The sequence below is a fragment of the Patella vulgata genome, chromosome 1 (genome assembly GCF_932274485.2).
Source record: "Patella vulgata chromosome 1, xgPatVulg1.2, whole genome shotgun sequence".
Lineage (NCBI taxonomy): Eukaryota > Metazoa > Mollusca > Gastropoda > Patellidae > Patella > Patella vulgata.
The window spans coordinates 85,223,990-85,245,656 of record NC_065879.2 but is presented as its reverse complement, the minus strand read 5'-3'; the positions used below and the strand labels follow the sequence as shown (position 1 = coordinate 85,245,656).

At 38.7% G+C, this 21,667-nt stretch overlaps 1 protein-coding gene and 1 long non-coding RNA gene across 2 annotated transcripts; both read left to right on the top strand.

Moving 5' to 3' along the window:
- Positions 1 to 3,796: 3,796 nt before the first annotated feature.
- On the top strand, positions 3,797 to 9,442 carry LOC126808454 (failed axon connections homolog; the record flags this gene model as incomplete). Its single annotated transcript, XM_050533167.1, has 5 exons — positions 3,797 to 3,847; positions 4,505 to 4,640; positions 6,056 to 6,169; positions 7,519 to 7,635; positions 9,281 to 9,442. Coding segments are annotated over 5 exons (531 nt in total), but the record flags the coding sequence as incomplete, so codon positions are not given.
- Positions 9,443 to 10,614: 1,172 nt separating this feature from the next.
- Positions 10,615 to 16,820, top strand: LOC126821176 (uncharacterized). The gene is made up of 6 exons (XR_007680281.2): positions 10,615 to 10,788; positions 12,217 to 12,346; positions 13,052 to 13,248; positions 14,123 to 14,319; positions 15,782 to 15,898; positions 16,625 to 16,820. It is a non-coding gene; the product is annotated as an uncharacterized LOC126821176 (long non-coding RNA).
- The last annotated feature ends 4,847 nt before the right edge of the window (positions 16,821 to 21,667 follow it).

Below are 21,667 nucleotides of genomic sequence, written 5' to 3'. Positions count from 1 at the left end.
ATCCAGTAAATATCACAGACTAGCCATGACATCTAGAGTTGATTATGGTCTTGATACGTTAATTAATGTCTAAATAATAACTTAGATAACATTTTAGGCCTAAAGAAAGGCCTGCAATAGGCAGATTTAGCTCTTGCATAATGCATGTTATGTTTAAAGTCTTAAGTACCCATATGGGCCATATTATAGGCCTAGTTCCTGCTTTATATAGTAGCCTACCGGTTAGTTCGTGTGTTGTTTATTTTGTTTTTTGTTAAATAATACTCGAATAATGAGTCTAAAATATCTCATCAGTATTCGATGTGACCACGACAAATTTGAATAAATCAAATGCAGAAATTATATTTTTATTTTGCTTTTCATGACAATTCATTCTGCATCCGTTGGTGAATTATTTTATACTATGTAACTATATGGATCTGTATGGTTTGTTATGCTTTCTTTTCAGAAAAGATCATCGATCGTCGAGATAATTATGATCAAATGAAGGCGACATTTTGGCCAGATTCGGATGATTGTATTGCACATGGAAGAAAAATCAAGAAACCAAAATCATAACAGCCAGGAATGGTGCCATTAGAATCCTGTTTGGTGCGGCCAATGTATATTGTGGTCTTTTTGTAATTTTGTGTGTGCAGCTTAATTATTTTGTATGATGATCTAATCCCAGTAAATAAAACTCGGAAGAAATTGGCGTCTCTTGTCAAATTTTAGTGTTGCTTTCCAACACTTCAAAGGGGTTGTGGGGGGGTGGGGGGTGGGGGGGAGCGTTGTATTCAACTGGTCAAGGAACTTGATTCTCGACTGATGTGAGCCCAGAAGAGCCTACGGGGTTTGTAAGTGGTGGCACCCGCAGGGTCTAATAATGAAAGTGTGCTTAGTCGGTCGGATAGGACGAAAACCGGACGTGATAAATGAAATGAAATGGAGTTTAACGTCTTACTGTTCTGCTCTGACTGTGCTTATGGAGACGGACATACGCCATACATCATACAGTGTGCTTTGGGGGAAATTTTGCCCGGACTGCGGCGCTACGACCTACTCTTATATCGAATTCCACGCCGGAAAATCGATCCCTTTGAACTTACTCGGCAAACGTAGGGATCGAACACGAGACCTCCAGGTTAGCGAGTCAACGTCTTACTCACTGAGCCACCGTGGCTCCCAGACGTGATGCAACATGGTTTGTTAATACATTTTACGCTTGGTCAATGTTGTAAAAGGGGATAGGTCCAGCGGACAAAGAGAGAGAGAGAGAGAGGAGAGATGGGGTTTAAACGTCCACTCGATTCGATACAAACTAAGTAATTTCGGGACTAACACATGGTTCAATTTAATTTCAATAATTCGCTTGCGCGTAGGGGATCTTTAGTAGTGGGGGGAAACCGGAAGACCCGGAGAAAACATACGAGGTTGGACAGGCGACCGACCCATCTCTTTGCTCTTTGTCACGTACATCCGGGGAATCGAAACCCACACTGTTAACTGAATGACAGACCTTATGATAGGCCTACAGCGCGCACGTGCTAACCAACACTGATCAGCAGTGAATTTTCGCTAGGCCTCTACTCGTAATTTCTCTGTGAAACAGATTGGTGCTAACCATTCGGCCATCCAAACCCCCAGGTTGAGTGGACTAATATTGACTTCATATAGGCCTAAACAAATTAGAATATGCATGATCGGGTAACTTACTAGGTCTATGCGTAGCCAGCTCTGACATAGTTTCCTTTCAAGCCGACTTCATCAATGCTGTTGTTCAGATTGTTGCAGATCTATCTAGAGCCTATAGCTCGAATGTCAAGTGTTTCGTCCCGTGTAATAAATTTACAGGTTTCATCTAGGTCATAGTCAAACTGGAAATAAATTACCTGTTGCCAAGCACCTAAATGAATTGGAGACGGCATGACGTCATTTTTTTACCGGACTGATACCCGAGTTCGATCTCGGTCTTGCCCCAGGAAGTTCTCCAGGATAACCGGGGAGGTTTCGCCATGTCAGTGGTCAGTGGTGCAGGATGAAAGGTCTGGCAAGGACAGTGTCTGTCGTTCGCATATGAAGAAAACTCGAAGCCCTGTGTACACGTTGGCGTACACGTAATGAAACCCTTGGCTTGATATGGTTGGAGTTCGATAGAGTTGACCGTAGCGCCGCTGTGCGGACAAAATTTGCCCGTCTTCATTAGCCCAGTCGGTGCAGAAATATCGGGCGTTAATCCTGATTTCATTTCTATCACGTTCAGTACAACCGATTGCCGACATCTGAGCATATCGTCAAAGGGATTAGGAAGACGCTGTTTGGGTTATTAACCAATATGGCGTCGATGACTTCGCCAAAATGACGTCATGTCGCATCCACGTCATGAAAGCTTGTTGGTTGTTACCAACAGTTTAACAATCAGGGTTGCTAAAACGATAGCGGTACATGTATTCTCTGGAAGAACTCAAGGCTATTCTTCGTTCTTACGATCCCAAAAAATATTTAGTAATTGCTGGTGGAGTCCTGGTCGCTTCAGCCCTAACCTATTGCTTGTATGCAAAAATAACTGGAAAAAGGTAAGCGAAACATTATATTTTCTCATTACTTCACTGTTTACAGAATACAGTTAAGGCATATTCAGAGAAATAATCAATTCTCTTTTTTTAGACAACGCGAGATTTCGCTAAATTTCGCTAAATTTTCATTTTGAAGTGAACAGGACCTAAAAACATCTCTGAATGTATAAATATTTAGATGGTACCTGCTAGCCTATAGGCCTAGCGGTAGGTCTACTTTGTAGGGCAAATTTCGACCATGCCAGGGGCGGATCCAGGAATTTTTGCAAGGGGGGGGGGGGGTCATTTTCCCGAGACAATGTATCTCCCCCCCCCCCACTCCCGCATGGTCTCTATCGTCATTTTGGCGTATATACATAGATCTACACATTGAGCTTTTTAAACAGAAATTCAACACCTCGTTTGACGTCAATTTTTATTATGAATTAATACAATGACATTGATTGTGATTCAATTTCATGGATGCAAAGCAATTAATTGTGATATCACATAATATAATGTCTATAGGCTATCATTATCTCGTACTTTGAGTGCCCATCCTGTCCCAAATCTGACGATAAAGGATAAAGCACACGGCCGAGAAACATTTCTCATAAAAAGTGTTGATTTACAAAAAAAAAATATGTAGCATGCATGATCATCCGTTATGTTCTATCGCAAGGTAAAGTCTGTTTTGTATTCATCAATGCTTTGTAAATCGTTACCTATAGGCCTATATAGAACCGGTTAGTTTTGTTTGTAAAAAATGAAATGAAATGGGGTTTAACGTCCTACTGTTTTGCTCCGAACTGGGCTAATGAAGACGGGCATACGCCATACAGTGTGCTATGAGGGAAATTTTGCCCGGACAGCGGCACTACGGCCTACTCTTATATCGAATTCCAACTGTCAAGGGATCTTTTACGTGCACGCCAATGTGTACACGGGACCTCGGTTTTTCGTCTCATCCGAATGACTAGACAGCTGTCCTTGTCAGGCCCTCCGTCCTGCATCCCTAGTTTTGTTTGTAGGGGAAAGGTCTAATAGTAATACTTGAATAATCATAATGGGTCTAAAATATCTGAATAATAAAATCAGTTATCAGTATTCGATGTGACCTCTGCAAATCTGAATAAATTAAATACAAGTAATCAAATATACCGTATTTTATGTTGCTTTTCAGAACAAAAAAAGTTAACCCTAAGGATGTTGTGATTGTTCATGGTTGTGGGAGAGGACCCTACTGTCCAAGTCTATCTCCCTTTTGTCTTAAAGTTGAAACTTACTTGCGAATGAATAAAATACCATATCAGGTAATTTCCAGGTAATTCGACAAAAACTAGGTCATTTCGAGATATATTGCTAATATATCTATGGGGGGAAACCGGAGGACCCGGAGAATACCCACAGCTAAGAGGTTGCACAGGCTACCCTACTAGGCTACTTATCACGTACGAGCGGGGATATTTTAGGTTGACCGGACAGCGTAGCAGAGTAGGATGGGCTATTTCAAGTAGCTGACGCCACAAAATCCACAAGTCCACAATTAGTACAATACAATTATTTTTCATTATAACGGAGCAACTTTTCTTTTTAAATCGAATTCTCTATAGTCTTTATCACGCAAATAAGGTTTAATTTGTAATTAAGTTAGTTTGTTCTCATTTGACCCGTTCGTCGAGAAAGTTCATAGGGATTTACCGGCGTGGTTTCTCCTGGTCTGTAGTGCAGGACAGAGGGTCTGGCAAGCGACAACGTATACCGTAGTCGCTCAGATGGCCGAGAAAACTCATCGGGATTTTCCTGCGTGGTTGCCCCTTGTCAGTGGTACAGGACGGAGGGCCTGACAAGAACAGTTGTCTAGTCCTTCAGATGGCGCGAAACAAACGATGGCAGTTGGAATTCGATATAAGAGTTAAACCCCATTTCACTCACTTCATTTCTCATTTCATTATCATGTTTCCTTTTAGAATTCACATGGTCGAAGAAAGTCCAAAAAGGGCAAAGTTCCATTCATAGAATTTAACGGACAGGAAGTCAACGATTCTAGTTTAATTATAGAATTCCTCAATGAAAAACTCAACACAGATCTAAACAGTCATCTGAGTAGTTCCGATCAAGGCATAGCTAGGGCCTTCCAGAAAATGGCGGAAGAAAATCTTTACTGGTTAGTAGGCCTATATTAAATTTTACTGTCATTTGCCTTTGTTACATCGTTGGATATTGTCACTGGAACAATTGTTGTCCTTAGTAACAACATTGGTATTGTAGCTCTCTACCAAGAGAACAAAAACAGGGCTTTTTTTATTACGTTACATTAAAGGTATTGTCAGGGGCGTAAGTGTTGGGGGGGGGGGATATCGGCGACTAAATGAATTAATGAGGTAAACAAATCCCAAATACTTATAGTTACATTATGAGAGATTAGATTAACTAGATAAAGAGTTGGCAGTTCTCACGAGATTTTAGCGATTGAATTTTCGGCCTAGCCTCGATCATCATTACTAAAGTCGGTACGATAAAAAAACATAGTCTCGATTATCCATTTCATGATTAAATCAAGAATGAAAGTAGAGCAGCAAATGGTATCCTAATCCAGTAAACATTAACATCGCAGACTAGCGTTGACATCAAGAGTTGATTATGGTCTGGATAAGTTAATAAATGTCTAATTAACAATTTAGATAACATTTCAGGCCTAAAGAAAGGCCTACAGTAGGCAGATTTAGCTCTTGCATAATGTATGTAATATGTATCTGTATATATACGGGGGGTTGGATGGCTGAATGGTTAGCGTGCGCGCGCTGTATTATAAAGTCTGTCATTGAGTCGACTGGCGTGGTTTCGAATCCCCGGTTGTACGTGGCAAGGAGTAGGGTCGCCTGTCCAACCTCGTGGGTTTTCTTCGGGGCCTCCGGTTTCCTCCCACTGCTAAAGACCCCTACGCGCAAGCGAATTATGTAAATAAAATTAAACCATATTATGTTAGTCCCGAAATGACCTAGTTTGTGTCGAGTGGACGTTAAACCCTATTTCTCTCTCTCTCTCCCCCTAAAGAAAGGCCTACAGTAGGCAGATTTAGCTATTGCATAATGTATGTAATATGGTATTTGTATATATACGTTTCATTGCTTTGATTGGATATCACAATGTGTGCGTGTCAGTGTGTACGTGGAGAGTAGCGCAGATGTGACAAGTCAGTAAAGACAATTAGCTCCGCTTTAGACCAGACAGGAAGCTAATTGGCCGACATTTTAATTCCTAAATCGATATAAGAATAGGCCGTAGAGCCACTGTCCAGGTAGAATTTCCGTCATAGAACACTGTATGGCGTATGCCCATCTAACGTCACAGTAGGACGTTAAACACCATTTCATTTCATTGATACGGATCCGAGTTGACACACCTCAGACGAAACATTTTATATTTACCTCCCAGGTGTGTAATTTTACACAGATGGGTTTACGATAACAGAGAATGGATAAAGAACCAAGAGGGCATGTCCAAGGTTGGGGCCTGGTCATCGGGCAAACTGGTGAAAAAACAAGCAGAGGCGCACGGTATCGGTCGCCATAGTTACGAAGAAATGGTAGGAATTGAAGAAGGTGATTTGAGAGCCATGTCGGAATTCTTAGGTGAGTATAATTAATAAAGAGAGAAACACGTGGAGACAAACTAGGTCATTTCGAGATAACATATCACGATCCGTATTGCGATTCAGGTACTAAGATACAATTCGTACCACGATTCATAATCAGGTCAATATTTACCAAGAAAACAACGGGATAAATGAATAATTTCTAGTCCTGTCGATGTCGAAGAAATAAAACTGTTTTATATCGCGATAATGATGTGGATCAAAATAAGGACAAAACAATTTAAGAGTGTATGTGTACCTATATAGATAATGTGTGACGTGGATAATTAGGAGTGACAGGTAATGGTTTCCACTATCGTGCGATACATTACGATAGGATTGTCCTATTGAGTCCACGATCCGGTACGTGCAGATACGTTCGGATACGTTTCAATACGATCAACACGATTACTGATATGGATAGGATAGTCACGATTACTCAGCGATTAAAACAACGATTCCAATCGTACCGTGAATTGTGATAGTGAGAACCTATCATTATTTACTGAAACGAAAAAAACAAAACAAAAAATAATCGCAATACATTGATGCGGAGTCTCGCGATTCAATACGCGAATCGTGAGAAGCTGGATCGCGATACATCGATTCAACGTAAACATAAGGTAATCGCCATAATGTTGAATCTTTTTTTGATGCGTTGGACCACGCAGTTTGCCACCTTTAATACATTTAAAGATACATTATGGGAGATTGGATAAAGAGCTGGCAGTTCTCACTATAATAGTTAAAAACTTGATAATGTAAACGGAATTTACTGAAAATTTCAGTCAAATTGATCCACTCTGAACCGGGACCTAGCCTCGATCAACATTATAAACTCGCTACAATACTTAACATAGTCTCGATCATCCAGTTTTTGATTTAATCATGAATGAGCGTTGAGCAGCAGATCGGATTCTAACCCAGTAAATATCGCAGACAAGCGATGACATCGAGAGTTGATTGTGGTCTGGATAAGTTAATTAATGTCTACTTAATAATTTTAAATAACATTTCAGACCTAAAGAAAGACCTGCAATAGACAGATTTAGCTCTTGCATAATGTATGTTTAATCAGCTGTAGGACGTTTTAGGGAAAGCCCCCAAATCAAAGCGACAAATTGTCATGTTGTGTTTCAACAAACTGGATAGACTACGACTTCCAGCTTTTGTATTCAGGGGATATTTGATTGGATAATAAAAATAGACACACTACGTTAAAAAACCAAAGTTTCCACCCTCAGTACAGCAATGGCTGGAGAGGGATTTCTCGGGTCATCACTTCAGGAATATGATTGTACCTGTAGCCGTACGCATGTTTGATGTTTTTGGTCTTATGTGTTTCAGGTACAAAGTCATTTTTCTTTGGCCATAAACCATGCGAGACAGATTGTGCTTTATTTGGACAGTTAAGTCAGCTGAGATGGCAGTTACCTAATACCAAGGGCGAATATTTTGTGAATGGTATGTATTATCTTTTGGTGTTTTAAGTGAGGTTTCTTAGTCGCCATGTTGTTATGTTGGTAAAGCTAAAGGTGTTATAGTACAAAGGCCGCGTGCTGTGCATTGAGAGAGAGAGAGAGAGAGAGAGAGAGAGAGATCGGGTTTAACGTCCACTCGACAGGTCCATTTCGGGACTAACACATGGTTCCATTTTATTTCAATCATTCGCTTCCGCGTGGGGCTCTTTAAAAGCAGTGGGAGGAAACCGGAGGACCCGGAGAAAACCCACGAGGTTGGACAGGCGACTCTATACTTCTTGTCACCATAGGCTGTCATTATGTAAATCCTACATACGAAAGTTACGCTGTTTATCTACAATTAGCTCCGCTTGAGAACAGACACGAAGCTAGTTGACCGACATTTTTATTCCTATAATTCGACGATTTGGTCGAAAAATACGTTGCCAATGTTTAGAACCCACTTTTATTTTATGAAACTGAAGTGGTTTAGTGGGAGATGCTAATTTTACAAAAGCCAGCTGGTTGTGCAAATGTGTAGAATATCTCCTTATAATTATAATTATGGAACCACTTTGACAGGGGTGGTTGGATGGCAGAATGGTTAGTAGGTCTGTCACTGAGTTAACTGGCGTGGGGTCTCCTGTCCAACCTCGTGGGTTTTTACCCCCCCCCCCCCCCACTGCTAAAAAACACTACGCGCAAGCGAATTATTGAAATAAAATTGAACCATGCGTTGGTCCCGAAATTACCTAGTTTGTGTCGAGTGGATATTAAACTACATTTCTCTCTCTCACCTTTTTGACAGATTATCCCTGTCGCGCGATCGCCTGATATATGTTTGGTCATGAGCGAGAGAGAGAGTTGAACGTGCACTCGACAAAAACTAGGTAATTTCGGGACTAAAATGATTCAATTTTATTTCAATAATTCGGCTTACGCGTGGGGTTCTTTAACAGTGGGGGGAAACCGGAGGACCCGGAGAAAACCCACGAGGTTGTAACGTATGACCGGGAAATCGAAACCAATCCAGTTGGCTCAATGACAGACCTTATGATACAACGCGCACACGCTAACGATTTCGACCATCCAACGCCGCTATAGTAGGACTGTAGCACTATGGCCCTTGAGACAATTTTGGCTCTTTATAAAATTGTCTCTTCAATTTGGTCTATAAAGTCAAATCATAAGTACTAAATGAACGTGGTTATAGTTGTTCGTAAAAAACAGTGATGTTTTAATTAAATTATAATCATTGTCAAAATAGTCATCAAATTCTAGCTGTTTATTGACCTATGGTCGGTTGACCAAAAATAGGTAATGTTGCCTGTCTTGTTTGTGGGAAATATAGAGTTTTATTCCTTATATGGCGTGGAAATTCACGTCAAGGTTATTGAAGAACTGGGAAAGTAGGGGGTATAAATTAGGGTGTAGAGGAGAGCTAGATTAGAGCTCACCCAGAAATTCTTACCAGTCATTACCATTGAGAACGAGGAACCTGAAAGCCAGTACAACTTAGTAATAAAGTTGGGAAATCAGTATTACTGTAGTGTTATTTACGATCACAACCACAACCAATAAAGAAGTCCGGTAGTACCACAGGACGTTTAACCCCATTTCATTTCATTTTGTTCTTTTTTTCTTTCCAGAAAAGTACACCAATCTTCGAGATTATTGTGATCGCATGAAGGCGACATTTTGGCCTGATTGGAATAATTGCATTACACACGTGGGAAAATCAAAAAACCAAAATCATAACTAATTATGGCGCAATTAAAATCATGTTTGATGGGGTCAATGTATATTGTGTACTAATATGGTCTTTTTGTAATTTTGTGAATACAGTTTTGTCAAAAGAATTATTTTGTGAGTTCATTTAACCCTCAGCAAATAAGTTATATATTTATAGCACGGCTTTCATGAGTTAACAGGTTTAACCAGAGGCCGAAGGCCGAGGGGTTAACGAATGAAGCTTGCTATAAATGACTTGTAACATTGACAACTGCTCAACATGCTTATTGTTATTGCACATAAAACCCACCCACTTCTCTATATGATTTCTACTAAAACTAGTGTAAACCAGCAAAAGTGTGCATTAGTTATTACACGGTTAAGCTCCACCCAATCTACTAGAGGGAAAACAATCTGCTCATTCAACGAAAAGAACAAAGGAAGATTTCCTATCCATGTTACAAAATACGTTGGAAATTGACATCTCTTGTTATATTTCAGGGTTATTTTGGGAGATGATATAAATACAATGAAATCAAATGGGGTTTAATGAACCTCCTACTTTTATGCAAAGGCTGAGCTAATGAAGACGGGCTTACGCCATACGCGTGTGTTATGCCCAAAGACCGGCGCTATATATAGGCCTACTGCCTACTCTTAGGCCTATATCGAATTCCAACTACCAAGGGATCTTTTACGTGCACGCCGATGTGTACACGGGACCTCGGTTTTTCGTCTCATCCGAAAGACTAGACTTTAACTGTCTTTGACAGGTTCTCCGCCCTGCACCACTGACAAGGGGAGACCAAGCCGCAAACCAGATGAACTTTCTTGGCGAACACCGGGAGCGAACTCGCGACCTAGGCTCCTGGCTAGCGAGTCAGCGTCTTACTCACTGAGCCATGGTGGCTCCTAGACCAAAGCAGTCAAATAGCCTTTTAATAAAGGGCTTATTTTTTACCTCAATTTATCATTGATCAACAAACTTAGTCTCTTCGAAAAGTTGGAAAGACGTGATTTAAGTTATTAAATTTTACGATTGACAAAAGCAGCTAAAAAAGCCAAGGTTTTAACAAAAACAATTCTACCCATATTTCTCATCGATCAACCAAATTAGTCTCTTCCAAATGATGCATGATTCAATTCGGTTCAGGTTTACGTGTATTACTATTAGCGCGAGTGTCAAGTCTTCCGCCCACAACCGGTGACAAGTTTACAGGTTTCATCAAGGTCAAGGTCAAATAGAAAACAACCCGCGTGTAACACACAGATAAACAAACACGGTTGCTAAAATGAAGTATTCTTTGGAAGGAGTCAAAGAATTGATTCATTCTCATGATCCAAATAACTATTTAGCAATTGCTGGGGGAGTCCTAGCTGCTTCAGCCCTAACTTATGGCCTGTATAAGAAAATTTTTGGAAAAAGGTAAGTATTTAGCACTTTTATACCCTGGCCTTAAATTTATGTTAAGGGGAAATAACTCAATATTATGCAGACGACACATATAGGATGCAGAGCACCATTAATTTCCCCATTGACTTCAATGTAAATTCTGGCCTCTTTGCCCACCCCCAACTTTTCCCCAAATTTTTGTTGGGCTTTTCACTACAGACAGAGGAACAAATGATCATGTCTTTGCAATAAAATTTGTATGAGGTTGACCACCAAAATTTTGAGACTATAAACATGTAACTAGTTGCCGTGTCGTCCATGTCACCGTAGCCAACCTGATGATAACCCCATTATCCTTCTGCCTCAAAATCATGAATATTTACCAAAACCTGGCAGAAAATATTAATTCAAACCCTCTTCGTCCATTCTAGACCAAAAAATCAACAAAAAAATCGGCATGCAAAAGGGGAGAAAAGAGACAGAGAGAGAATTGCTATAAATAGACGACCTACAATTTGTGGGTACCGAGATAGTGAAATTTAATAGTGGTCTGCCTCCACAAGATTCTGTCAAACACAGGAATTATTATGTTTTTCGTTGACATGAATGAATCATTTTCAAATGAATATATAAAAAATTCATCAGATTTATAGATATTTAGATGGTGTCGACCTGCGTGCTATCACCGTTGAATTTAATAGGCCCTACTTAGATTGAATTCGATATAGTAATTGCCCCAAGCATGTAGACCAATACTGCAGATAGTAGTAGTAGGGTAACAATCACGGACAGATTTTAAGCTTGTAGCCAGCCACTAACAGAAAGTTCCACTGGGGCTCTTATAATTACTTCAACGGTGAAATGGGAGCATATGAATACCGTTGCCTACAGGTATACCGGTAACGACTCAAGAATATTTGAATACCGGTAAGGCGGAAATGATTCGAGAATATTTGAATACCGGTAATGACTGAAGAACATTTGAATACCGGTAATGACACGAGAATATTTGAATACCGGTAATGACTCGAGAATACCGGTAACGACTCGAGAATACCGGTAATGACTCGAGAATGTTTGAATACAGGTAATGACTTGAATATTTGAATACCGGTAATGACTCGAGAATATTTAAATACCGGTAATGACTCGAGAATATTTGAATACTGGTAATGACTCAAGAATATTTAAAAACCGGTAATGACTCAAGAATATTTAAAAACCGGTAATGACTTGAATATGACTCGAGATATGTGGATAATAATTAAAAAATATTTGAATACCAGTACCAGTAATGACTAAAGAATATTTGAATAGCCTATCGGTACTGGTAATGACACGAGAATATTTGAATAATAGTGCAAAAATATATGAATACCTGTACCGTCAATGACTACAGAGTATTGGAACAAGTAAAAACAGTAAATTAGTTTCAGAAACGAATTTTATTTTGTGTTTCAGAAGAAAAAAAGTTATCCCTAAGGATGTTGTGATTGTTCATGGTTGTAGGAGAGGACCCTACTGTCCAAGTCTATCTCCCTTCTGTCTTAAAGTTGAAACTTACTTGAGGATGAACAGAATACCATATCAGGTAATTTCCGAGAGAAATGGGTTTTATTGTTCGTTCGACACAAACTACTAGTAGGTAATTTCAGGTGTAACACATGGTTCAATAATTCGCTTGCGTGTAGGGGGTCTTCAACAGTGGGAGGACAAGGAGAAATCCCACAAGGTTGGACAAACGACCGTACTCCTTGTCACGTATAAGAGAGGAGTTGAAACCACGCTGCTTGACTCAATGACAGTACACAATTATTGGTTTGGATGAGCCGAAAAATCAAAGTCCAGTGTACACATTGGCGTGCACATAAAAGAACCCTTGACAGTTGGAATTCTATATAAGAATTGCCTCATAGCAAACTGTTTTCATTAGCCCAGTTGGAGGAGTAGGGAGAGAGATGAAGAGAAATGGGGTTTAACGTCCACTCAACACAAACTGGGTCATTTCGGAACTAACATATGGTTAAATTTTATTTCAATAATTCGCTTGTGTGTAGGGATCTTTAGACGTGAGAAGAAACCGGAGGACCTGGAGAAAACCCCAAGTTTAACAGGTGACCCATCTCCTTGTCACGTACAACTCAGGAATCAAAACCATGTGAGTTGACTAAATGACAGTCCTTATGATACAATGCGCATGCGCTAACCATTCGGCCATTTCCCCGCCCCCACAGAAAAGTAGGACCTTAAACCCCATTTCATTTCATTATGGTCAGATTGGTTGTTTTAATTTCAGAGTGATAAAGATATTGAGTTGTCATCTAAAGGCAAGATACCATGGATTGAATATAATGAGGATGTTGTCAACGATTCTTCTTTCATCATCGAATATTTTAACAAGAAGTTAGACATCGATGTTGACAGATATTTAACAGACAAAGAAAAAGCTATATCCAGAGCCTTTCAAAAATTAATAGAAGAAAACCTTTTATGGTAAGGTCGGTCCTCTTAAGTATAAAATTTGCTTACTATGAGAAGTGTTACTGGGTGGTTTATCTTGCGCACAACAATGTCAACATCCATCATTATTATAAAACTCATTGAGGGGGTTGGGTGGCCAAATGGTAAACATGTGCACGTTGTATCAGACGATCTGTCATTGAGTCAAGTGGCGTGATTTCGATTCCCAGCTTGTACGTGACAAGGAGTAGGCTTGCCTGTCCAACCTCGTGGGTTTTCTCCCAGTCCTCCAGTTTCCTCCCACTGCTAAAGACCCCTACGCACAATAGAATTATTGAAATAAAATTGAACCATATGTTAGTCCTAAAATGACCTAGATTGTGTTGAGAGGACGTTAAACTACATTTCTCTCTCTCTCACATTATCATATGCGCTGTGACCCATTTGTGTCAATTTCTAGGTTCCAAATATTAGTGATTTAGCGCCTTTTAAGTCAAAATCAATTCAAGCTTACAAGGGAGACATTCTATGAAAAAAATTAATATGCCCTCACCCCCCAGATTCAGGGGACCGTCCATTTTTCAGGCAATATATTTCCGTTTTTCGGGCACAAACATTAGAGAATGAGACACCACCACCCCCTTCCCCACACTCGCTCACACCGAACTGAGATGGCCCCCTATAATGCCTATGACAGATTTTAACTTCATAGATTGGTGTGCACGTAAAAGGTCCCTTGATAGCTGCAATTCGATATTATAATAGGCTGTAGCACCAATATCCGGGCAAAATTTCCCCCATAGCACACTTACATGACGTATGCCGGACTTCATTATCCTAATCATAGCAGAACAGTAGGACGTTACACCCCATTTCATTTCACCTACATGTATTTGTACTTATCCAGGTGTTTTGCGCTGTGTAGATGGGGTTATGGTTATACAGATAACCGTTGGATGGGTTTCGGATGGCAGATATATATAGCTAAACTTATTAGTCGAAAGGTTGTCAAGCAATCCTGGGCAGCTGGTATGGGTAGACACACCCAATCAGAAGTTTTACAGATTTTTGACGATGACATGAAAGCCTTGTCTGATTTTCTAAGTGAGTATTGATCACTATATATTTATATTTTTCAAATCATTTTGTATCAAGTCATTTAGTTTATCTAAACATGCATTATGCAAGAGCTAAATCTGTCTATTGCATGTCTTTATTTAAGCTTCAGATGTTATAGAAATTATTAATTAGACGTTTATTTACACGACAAGCTCAAAATCAACTTTGTAAACACACGGATGACTTGGATACAGTTTGGATTTAAACAGTCGTCCATTCAAAATTAAATCAACAAATGTCACTATCGGAAACTGGCGATGAAAGGCCTGCGAAGCGAGGCTACCATTGCCATTGAGCATGTTACTGGATAATCAAAAATATGTGGCCGGAGTTATCGTCTGTCAATCAAACGATCATCAATTCTCATAGATGGTGCAGACACCATTGATGCCTATTTCTAGTCCAAACTTCCAACAGTGACAATTCCGTTCCGAACAAAGTGATTTACTGAAATTTTCAACAGCAGCACTATCACTACCCTTATATCCAACTGTCAATGGATATTTTATGTGCACGCCAATGTGCACATGGGATCTCATTTTTGGCCTCTCCAAAGGACTATAAATTGTCCCTTGCCAGACACTCGACAAGGACAGCTGTCTAGTCGTTCGGATGGAACGGAAAACCGAGGCCCTGTGTGCACATTGGCATGTACGTAAAAGATCCCTTGACAGTTGGAATTCGATATAAGAGTAGGTCGTAGTCCGGGCAAAATTTCCCTCATAGCACACTGTATGGCGTACGCCTGTCTTCATTACCCCAGTTCGGAGCAGAACAGCAGCACGTTAAACCTCATTTCATTTCATTTCCCTTGCCAGGCCCCTCATCCTGTTAGCAAGCCATGGCTTGCTCAATGATCCATCGTAACTGACTGTGTTGTCTATAACAACTATGAACTAATGATTCAGACTAAACAAGAAACTGAACATAGGGTCAATAGCAGATCGTATGACCCCCTGACACGACCCCCCACCCGGTCAGATCTTCTTGTAGTGGAGGCCATCAAAAGTACAATCTGATAAAAATATAGATCTATATTTCGTTTCATTTTTTTTTATAACTTTGATGGCCAACACTTCATGAAGATCTGACCAGTTATAGTAAAAGGTTGCATCAGAGGTTGTACGAATGACTTTTGACCATATGACGTTAGACATTGATTAATCAATCAGCATTGACGTTTCTAGTGGTTTACCCACAGTCCTGTGCATCACACACCAAGAAATCGCCATAACAGATGGTTTCATTGGCTAATCCCTCACACTATCCAGAATGCAGGTTATATAACAACTCATATCCTAGTGTAGTAAAGAAAAGTAAAACAAAATTTTGAACTTTAATAAAACGAAACGAAATCGGATCTGTGATTTAATCAGATTGTCGAAAGTATAAAAAAAATGTAATGAAATATAGATCCGTATTATAAGAGACTAAAATCTATTTCTAGGTAGTAAAGATTTTATGATGGGAAGTGAACCTACAGAAATAGATTGTACAGCATTTGGTATGTTAGCACAATTTTTTTGGGGCAGTCCACAACAACCGTGTGAAACTTGGATAAAAGGTAAATATAGTTTATATATCTTGAAATATTAAATGGGTATTGGATGGCCGAATGGTTAGCATGTGAGAGCTGTCATTGAGTCAACTGGCTTGGTTTTGAATCCTGTGTTTCGAATCTCTGGTAGTACGTGACAAGGAGTAGGGTCGTCTGTCCAACATCGTGGGTTTTCTCCGGGTCCTCCGGTTTCCTTCCACTGCTAAAGACCCCTACACGCAAGCGAATTACTGAAATAAAATGCAACCATGTGTTAGTCCCGAAATAACCTAGTTTGTGCCAAGTGGACTTAAACCACATCAGTTATGAGTGTTGCAGGGCTGTAACTAGCTCAGAGCAACGGGGCTGGGGGGGGGGGGGCAGGGCAGGAAATGTTCTCAGGAGTGCTGTAAAATTGACGGACAATGTAATTTGGGATCCCACTGATTAGTTTGTAATTCGGGAGCCCACTGATAAGTTTGTAATTTTGGAGCCCACTGATTAGTTTGTAATTTGGGAGCCCACTAATTAGTTTGTAATTTGAAAGCCCACTGATTAGTTTGTAATTCAGAAGCCCACTGATAAGTTTGTAATTCAGGAGCCCACTGATTAGTTTGTAATTCGGAGCCCACTGATTAGATTGTGACAGGTAAATCCGACCTTCACAGGTATCATTCCTAATTTTCTGTTTGCACTCATATTACCTTGATACAAAAATAAAACAATTCACATCAGTTATTTATTTCTTTTTAGAAAAATATCCCAATTTACGGGAGTACTGTCTTCGGATGAAAAATTTATTTTGGGAAGATTGGGATGAATGTATTACACATGGTGGTACAAGGGAGGCTACTCGTTAATGAATATTGGATACAGACCACAATAATGTAGTTATGTTATAGATTGTTCTTCAGGAACTTCAGGAACAAAAATGTAAAGTGGTAGTATGTTAAATTTAGGTCTGTCAATACTATTTCGGCTGCAGCAAGAAAACGTTTGGTTCATATATTCAAAGATTCTTATTGGATTTTCGACTAGTGTGTTCTGAGTCCTGATGTGCACTATCAATGAAAGTGTGCCTAGTCATTCCGGGGGGGCACACGGTGGCTAAGTGAGTAAGACGCTGGCTCGCTAGCTCGAGGTCACAGGTTCGATCCCTGCATTGGCCGAGAAAGCTCATCCAGATTTTCCGACCTGGTTTTCTCTTGTCAGTGATGCAGAACGCAGGGCCTGACAAGGACAGCTGTCTAGTTGTTTGAATGGTACAAAAAACTGAGGTCCTGTGTACACATTGATGTGCATGTAAAAGATCCCTTGACAGTTGGAATATGATATAAGAGTAGGCCATTGTATGGTGTATGCCTGTCTTCATTTCATTTCAGTCATTCAGATCAGATGAAAATCAGACTTGATAAATGAAATGAATTGAAATTGGGTTTAACGTCCTACTGTTGTGCACTGACTACGCTAATGAAAACAAACATCATGTAGTGTGCTATGAGGGACATTTTGCCCAGGCATCAGGGCTACAGTCTATTCGTAAATCGAATTCCAACTGTCAAGGGTTCTTTAGCATGCAGGCTAACGTGCATGAGTACAAACACATTATCCTTTGACAACATAAAAACCTCCCACCTGCATCAGTATGGCCTTAATTGTGCATAATAGATTTTATCCGAGAATTTAGTGACAGTCTCCATGTTAGGATAGTAATTAGATTAAATAGTTTATTCAAACAATGCTCGTAAGATTTATCATGGACCTTAGAATACATGATAAATTATAGGGTCCTTGGATTTAACACGGAATTATACACTTTAGATTAAATAGTTTATTCAAATAAGATTTATCCGAGAATTTATTGACAGTCTCCATTTTATGATAGTAATATTTATACACTTTAGATTAAATAGTATAACCAAATAATGTTCGTAAGGTTTATCCAAGAATTTATTGACAGTCTCCATTTCAGGATAGTAATATACTTTAGTTTAGATAATATAACCAAATAATGTTATTAAGATTTATCCGAGAGTTTGTAGTAGAAATAAATTTATTCTTTTTAATGGGTATTAATTTGTAGTATTTATAGATTAAGTGATACATAAAAGTTGCTCATGAACATGGAATGGATTTTATTTTGACAGAATTTATGTATGATGTTTTTTTTTGTTGTTGAATGGTCAGATAGAAAGATACTAACACAGGTTATCATTATAAAATTTCAAATTCTAACATTTTCATTGCTCAAGGACATCTACACTGTTTCGATTGTTTATTTACCTGTTTGAATAATATTTACCTTTCTACTTTATTAATATAACCCTTATAAATTAGTTTTCGTCATTTTCTTTTCATCTTTTGTATTTTATAAGGACAATTTTGCTGAATTTTAGTTTCAGAAAACATTTTATAGAAATGGACATTTATTATTATTATTATTATTGCCAACCAATCAATAGGTATCCATAACCACTGCTTAGAAAGTGGAATATATATATATATACAGTGCCTTGTTTGGGAATTAGCTTTTTTTAAATGTCATCTTATTGATGTTAAAGGCCCGTTCTCACGGTGCGACTTGTAGTAACTACTTGTAGTATCTACATGTAGATTACAAAATCGTATATAAATGAGTTGATACGACTTGGAATCTCGCGATAATCTCGTCTTGTCTTAGCATAATGGCGTCATCAAGCGACGAAGAGATCCTGGCTATTATTGCCCTACATTTGATAAATAAGAACAAAAAGAAAAAGAGAAAACCTAAATCCGTCTGGGTTAGACAGTGGATACTGCGTAGACCCACTGCCGGCGCGTACAGTTCCCTATTGCGTGAACTTGATGGGTGCGCTTCGCGTCCATGTTTACCAACAACAAAGGGAGAGAACTCGTGTTTGTACTAATACTCGACATCTCTGATTGGTCAATTTCATATGATCTGTTGACTGAAATAGGGAAGTTTCTATTTCGCTCAAATCGCTTTCAACTGGTTGGGAGCTTGTAAAAGTTGGTACGACTAGGGTGTTCTCGCGCTGCATCTCGGGTCGATACTACCAGTAGTTACTACAAGTCGCACCGTGAGAATGGGCCTTAACCAAACTACAAATTTCCTTCACAAAATTGTAATAAAGTCACTGATACACAATTTACTCAAATCATCCATAATTTCAACTCATTTTTTATGCCAGATTATCATTTTTAATTGAAAATCTTGGTGTTTATGTTTAAAAAATACCATATAAATAACGATTTCCAAGCAAGTGATTTCGTGTAATTGAATAGTTATGTCCCTTGGTTACAAATTCCAAACTAGCTTTGAAATCGCATTTTGAGTTGCATTTTGACACATAAATGTTATGGTTTTAAATTAAAATTGACATAACGAATTGTATATTATCAAATATCGATATAAATTATTGTCATATATATGTGCAATCTCTCAAACAGAGTTGTCTTCCCTTGCAGTCCAAACTATGTGACTAATGCTGGATAATGAGACTTGTGGTGGATTTGGATCGATCGTGATACCCAAAAATCACCATGCTTTGTAGATTATTATTCAAACATTTGAATACTGATTTAACAGAAATATAATTGTAAACATATGGATTTAACAGAAATATATTTGTAAACATATGGAAACAGGTTATTCACAAATATTTATACTAATGATGTGACTGTCATTTGTTTGTCTGTCTGTTCGTTCAGTGTTGTCGGCTACTAGGGCTGTTCCAAGGCTGACATTTAGTGTATATTGGTAGCTCGGACCGGGTAGTAACATAGACTAGGTGGCAGTGGCCTACCGCTTCCAGTTTCAGAGTTATGGACACAATTATTTCATGGATTAAAGATTTGATGCGTCATTTTGCGCTAAATGAATCTCATGCAAATTATAATATTGTGAAAGTTGAATCTCTAAATAAGAATAAATCCAAAAATAGTTCAATTCCATTCAGTTTTGACAAAGTTATGATCGATTGAAATTTCACTGATTTATGCTGCTTGAGCATAACAATTAAAGGTGCCGCCATATTATATTGGTACGGAAAAACCTGGCCCCAAGTTCACAAAGCATTCTCAGACTTAAATACATTAATAAAAAAATATGTGCAAAGTTTTGTTTTTCTGGATCAAAGATATTTATCATAAACAGTGATTGAAAGTTGAGTACATTCTTAAGTCTGAGAATACTTTGTGAACTCGGGGCCTTAAATCCAATTAAGGGAGATTACCTAGCATTGATAGTTTGATTTTGTTTTCTTAGTTAAATGTTAAATAATTAATATAAGTACATATTAATCGTGGATAAAGCTAGGAGAAATTGGACATTTTAGTGAAAATTTAATTGATGCATCAAGCCTTCAATAATATCTTATGATATAATTTTTATACATTTTGTTTATTTCTGTGAAAGATAATGTAACATTTAAATGGTATGTGACCTTTTGAATTATGTTTTGAAATCTACGCCTTTATATAATATATAATATATATAATGATATATAGGATCTTTCTATTGTTTTTTGTTATATGAAATTCTTTTAAATAAATATATTTTTTTCTTCTTTTATTTGTTTTCCTATCAATCTGATTATAATACAGATCTATATTTCATTTCATTTTTTTATACTTTCGATGGCCTACACTACATGAAGATCTGACAAGTTGTACTTGAAGGTTGTGTCAGGGGTCGTACGAGTGGCTTTTGACCTTATGATGTCAGACATTGATTAATCAATCAGCATTAACGTTTCTAGTGGTTTACCCACAGTTCCGTGCATGGCACACCAAGAAGTCGCCATAACAGACCGTTTCATTGGCTAATCCTTCACTTCAACTAAGACGCCGGTAATTTGACAACTCATCCAGATCCTAGTGTAGTAAAGACAAGTAAAACGAAGTTTTGAACTATGAAAAACGAAACAAAATGGGATCTTTTTTCCAATATATAGAATTGTAAAAAACATCAGCATATCCTATCATATAGACTGAAACTACTCTTTCAGGGGTTTGGATATCTTACTGTGCATTGGATCCACGGTGGCTCATTGGTAGGATGTTTGCTCGCTAACCTGGAGTTCCCGTCATAGGCGTATGGGGAAATTTTTGAATGGGGGGAGCGGTGGTGGTTGGTGCCCAAAAAATGTAGTTAGGTTCTTAGTATGTTACATAATAATAATAAATTCGCTGTTAAATTGGACACATTCAAGAAGACAATATTTTTTTTATACAACTTTACAAAGTACAATTGTGTGCCCAAATTTTCCCAGCATTTGGTGCCCCCCCCCCCCCCAGCCCCCCCCCCAGCTCGTACGCCTATGGTTCCCGTGTTCGATTCTTGCGTTTGCCGATAAAGTTGTCAGTGGTGTAGGGCGTTTGGTCTGGCAAGGGACAATGTGTAGTCGTTCGGATGGGATGAAAAACTGAGGTCATGTGTACACATTGGCGTGCATGTAAAAGAGTTCGAAATAAGAGTAGGCCATAGTGCCGCTGTCCGGACAAAATTTCCCTCATAGCTCACTGCATCGCATATGCCCCTCTTTATTAGCCCAGTAGTGGTTGGGGGCAGCTGATATTTTTATCGGATATCCTTATTAGATGTGGGGCTCTTAGTCTTTGTAGTTATAAAGAATAAAATCATTGGAATGTCAAAAACAATTTAGAGAGATTTACTAGTCTGAATCCAACACAAATTGTTATCTCCCTTAGACTGCGTTTGTAAAGAATGCATGATTTAGCCGCAACTGAAACTTTTATTTAGTGTAATTAAATCTCTTTACATTACAAGACGTA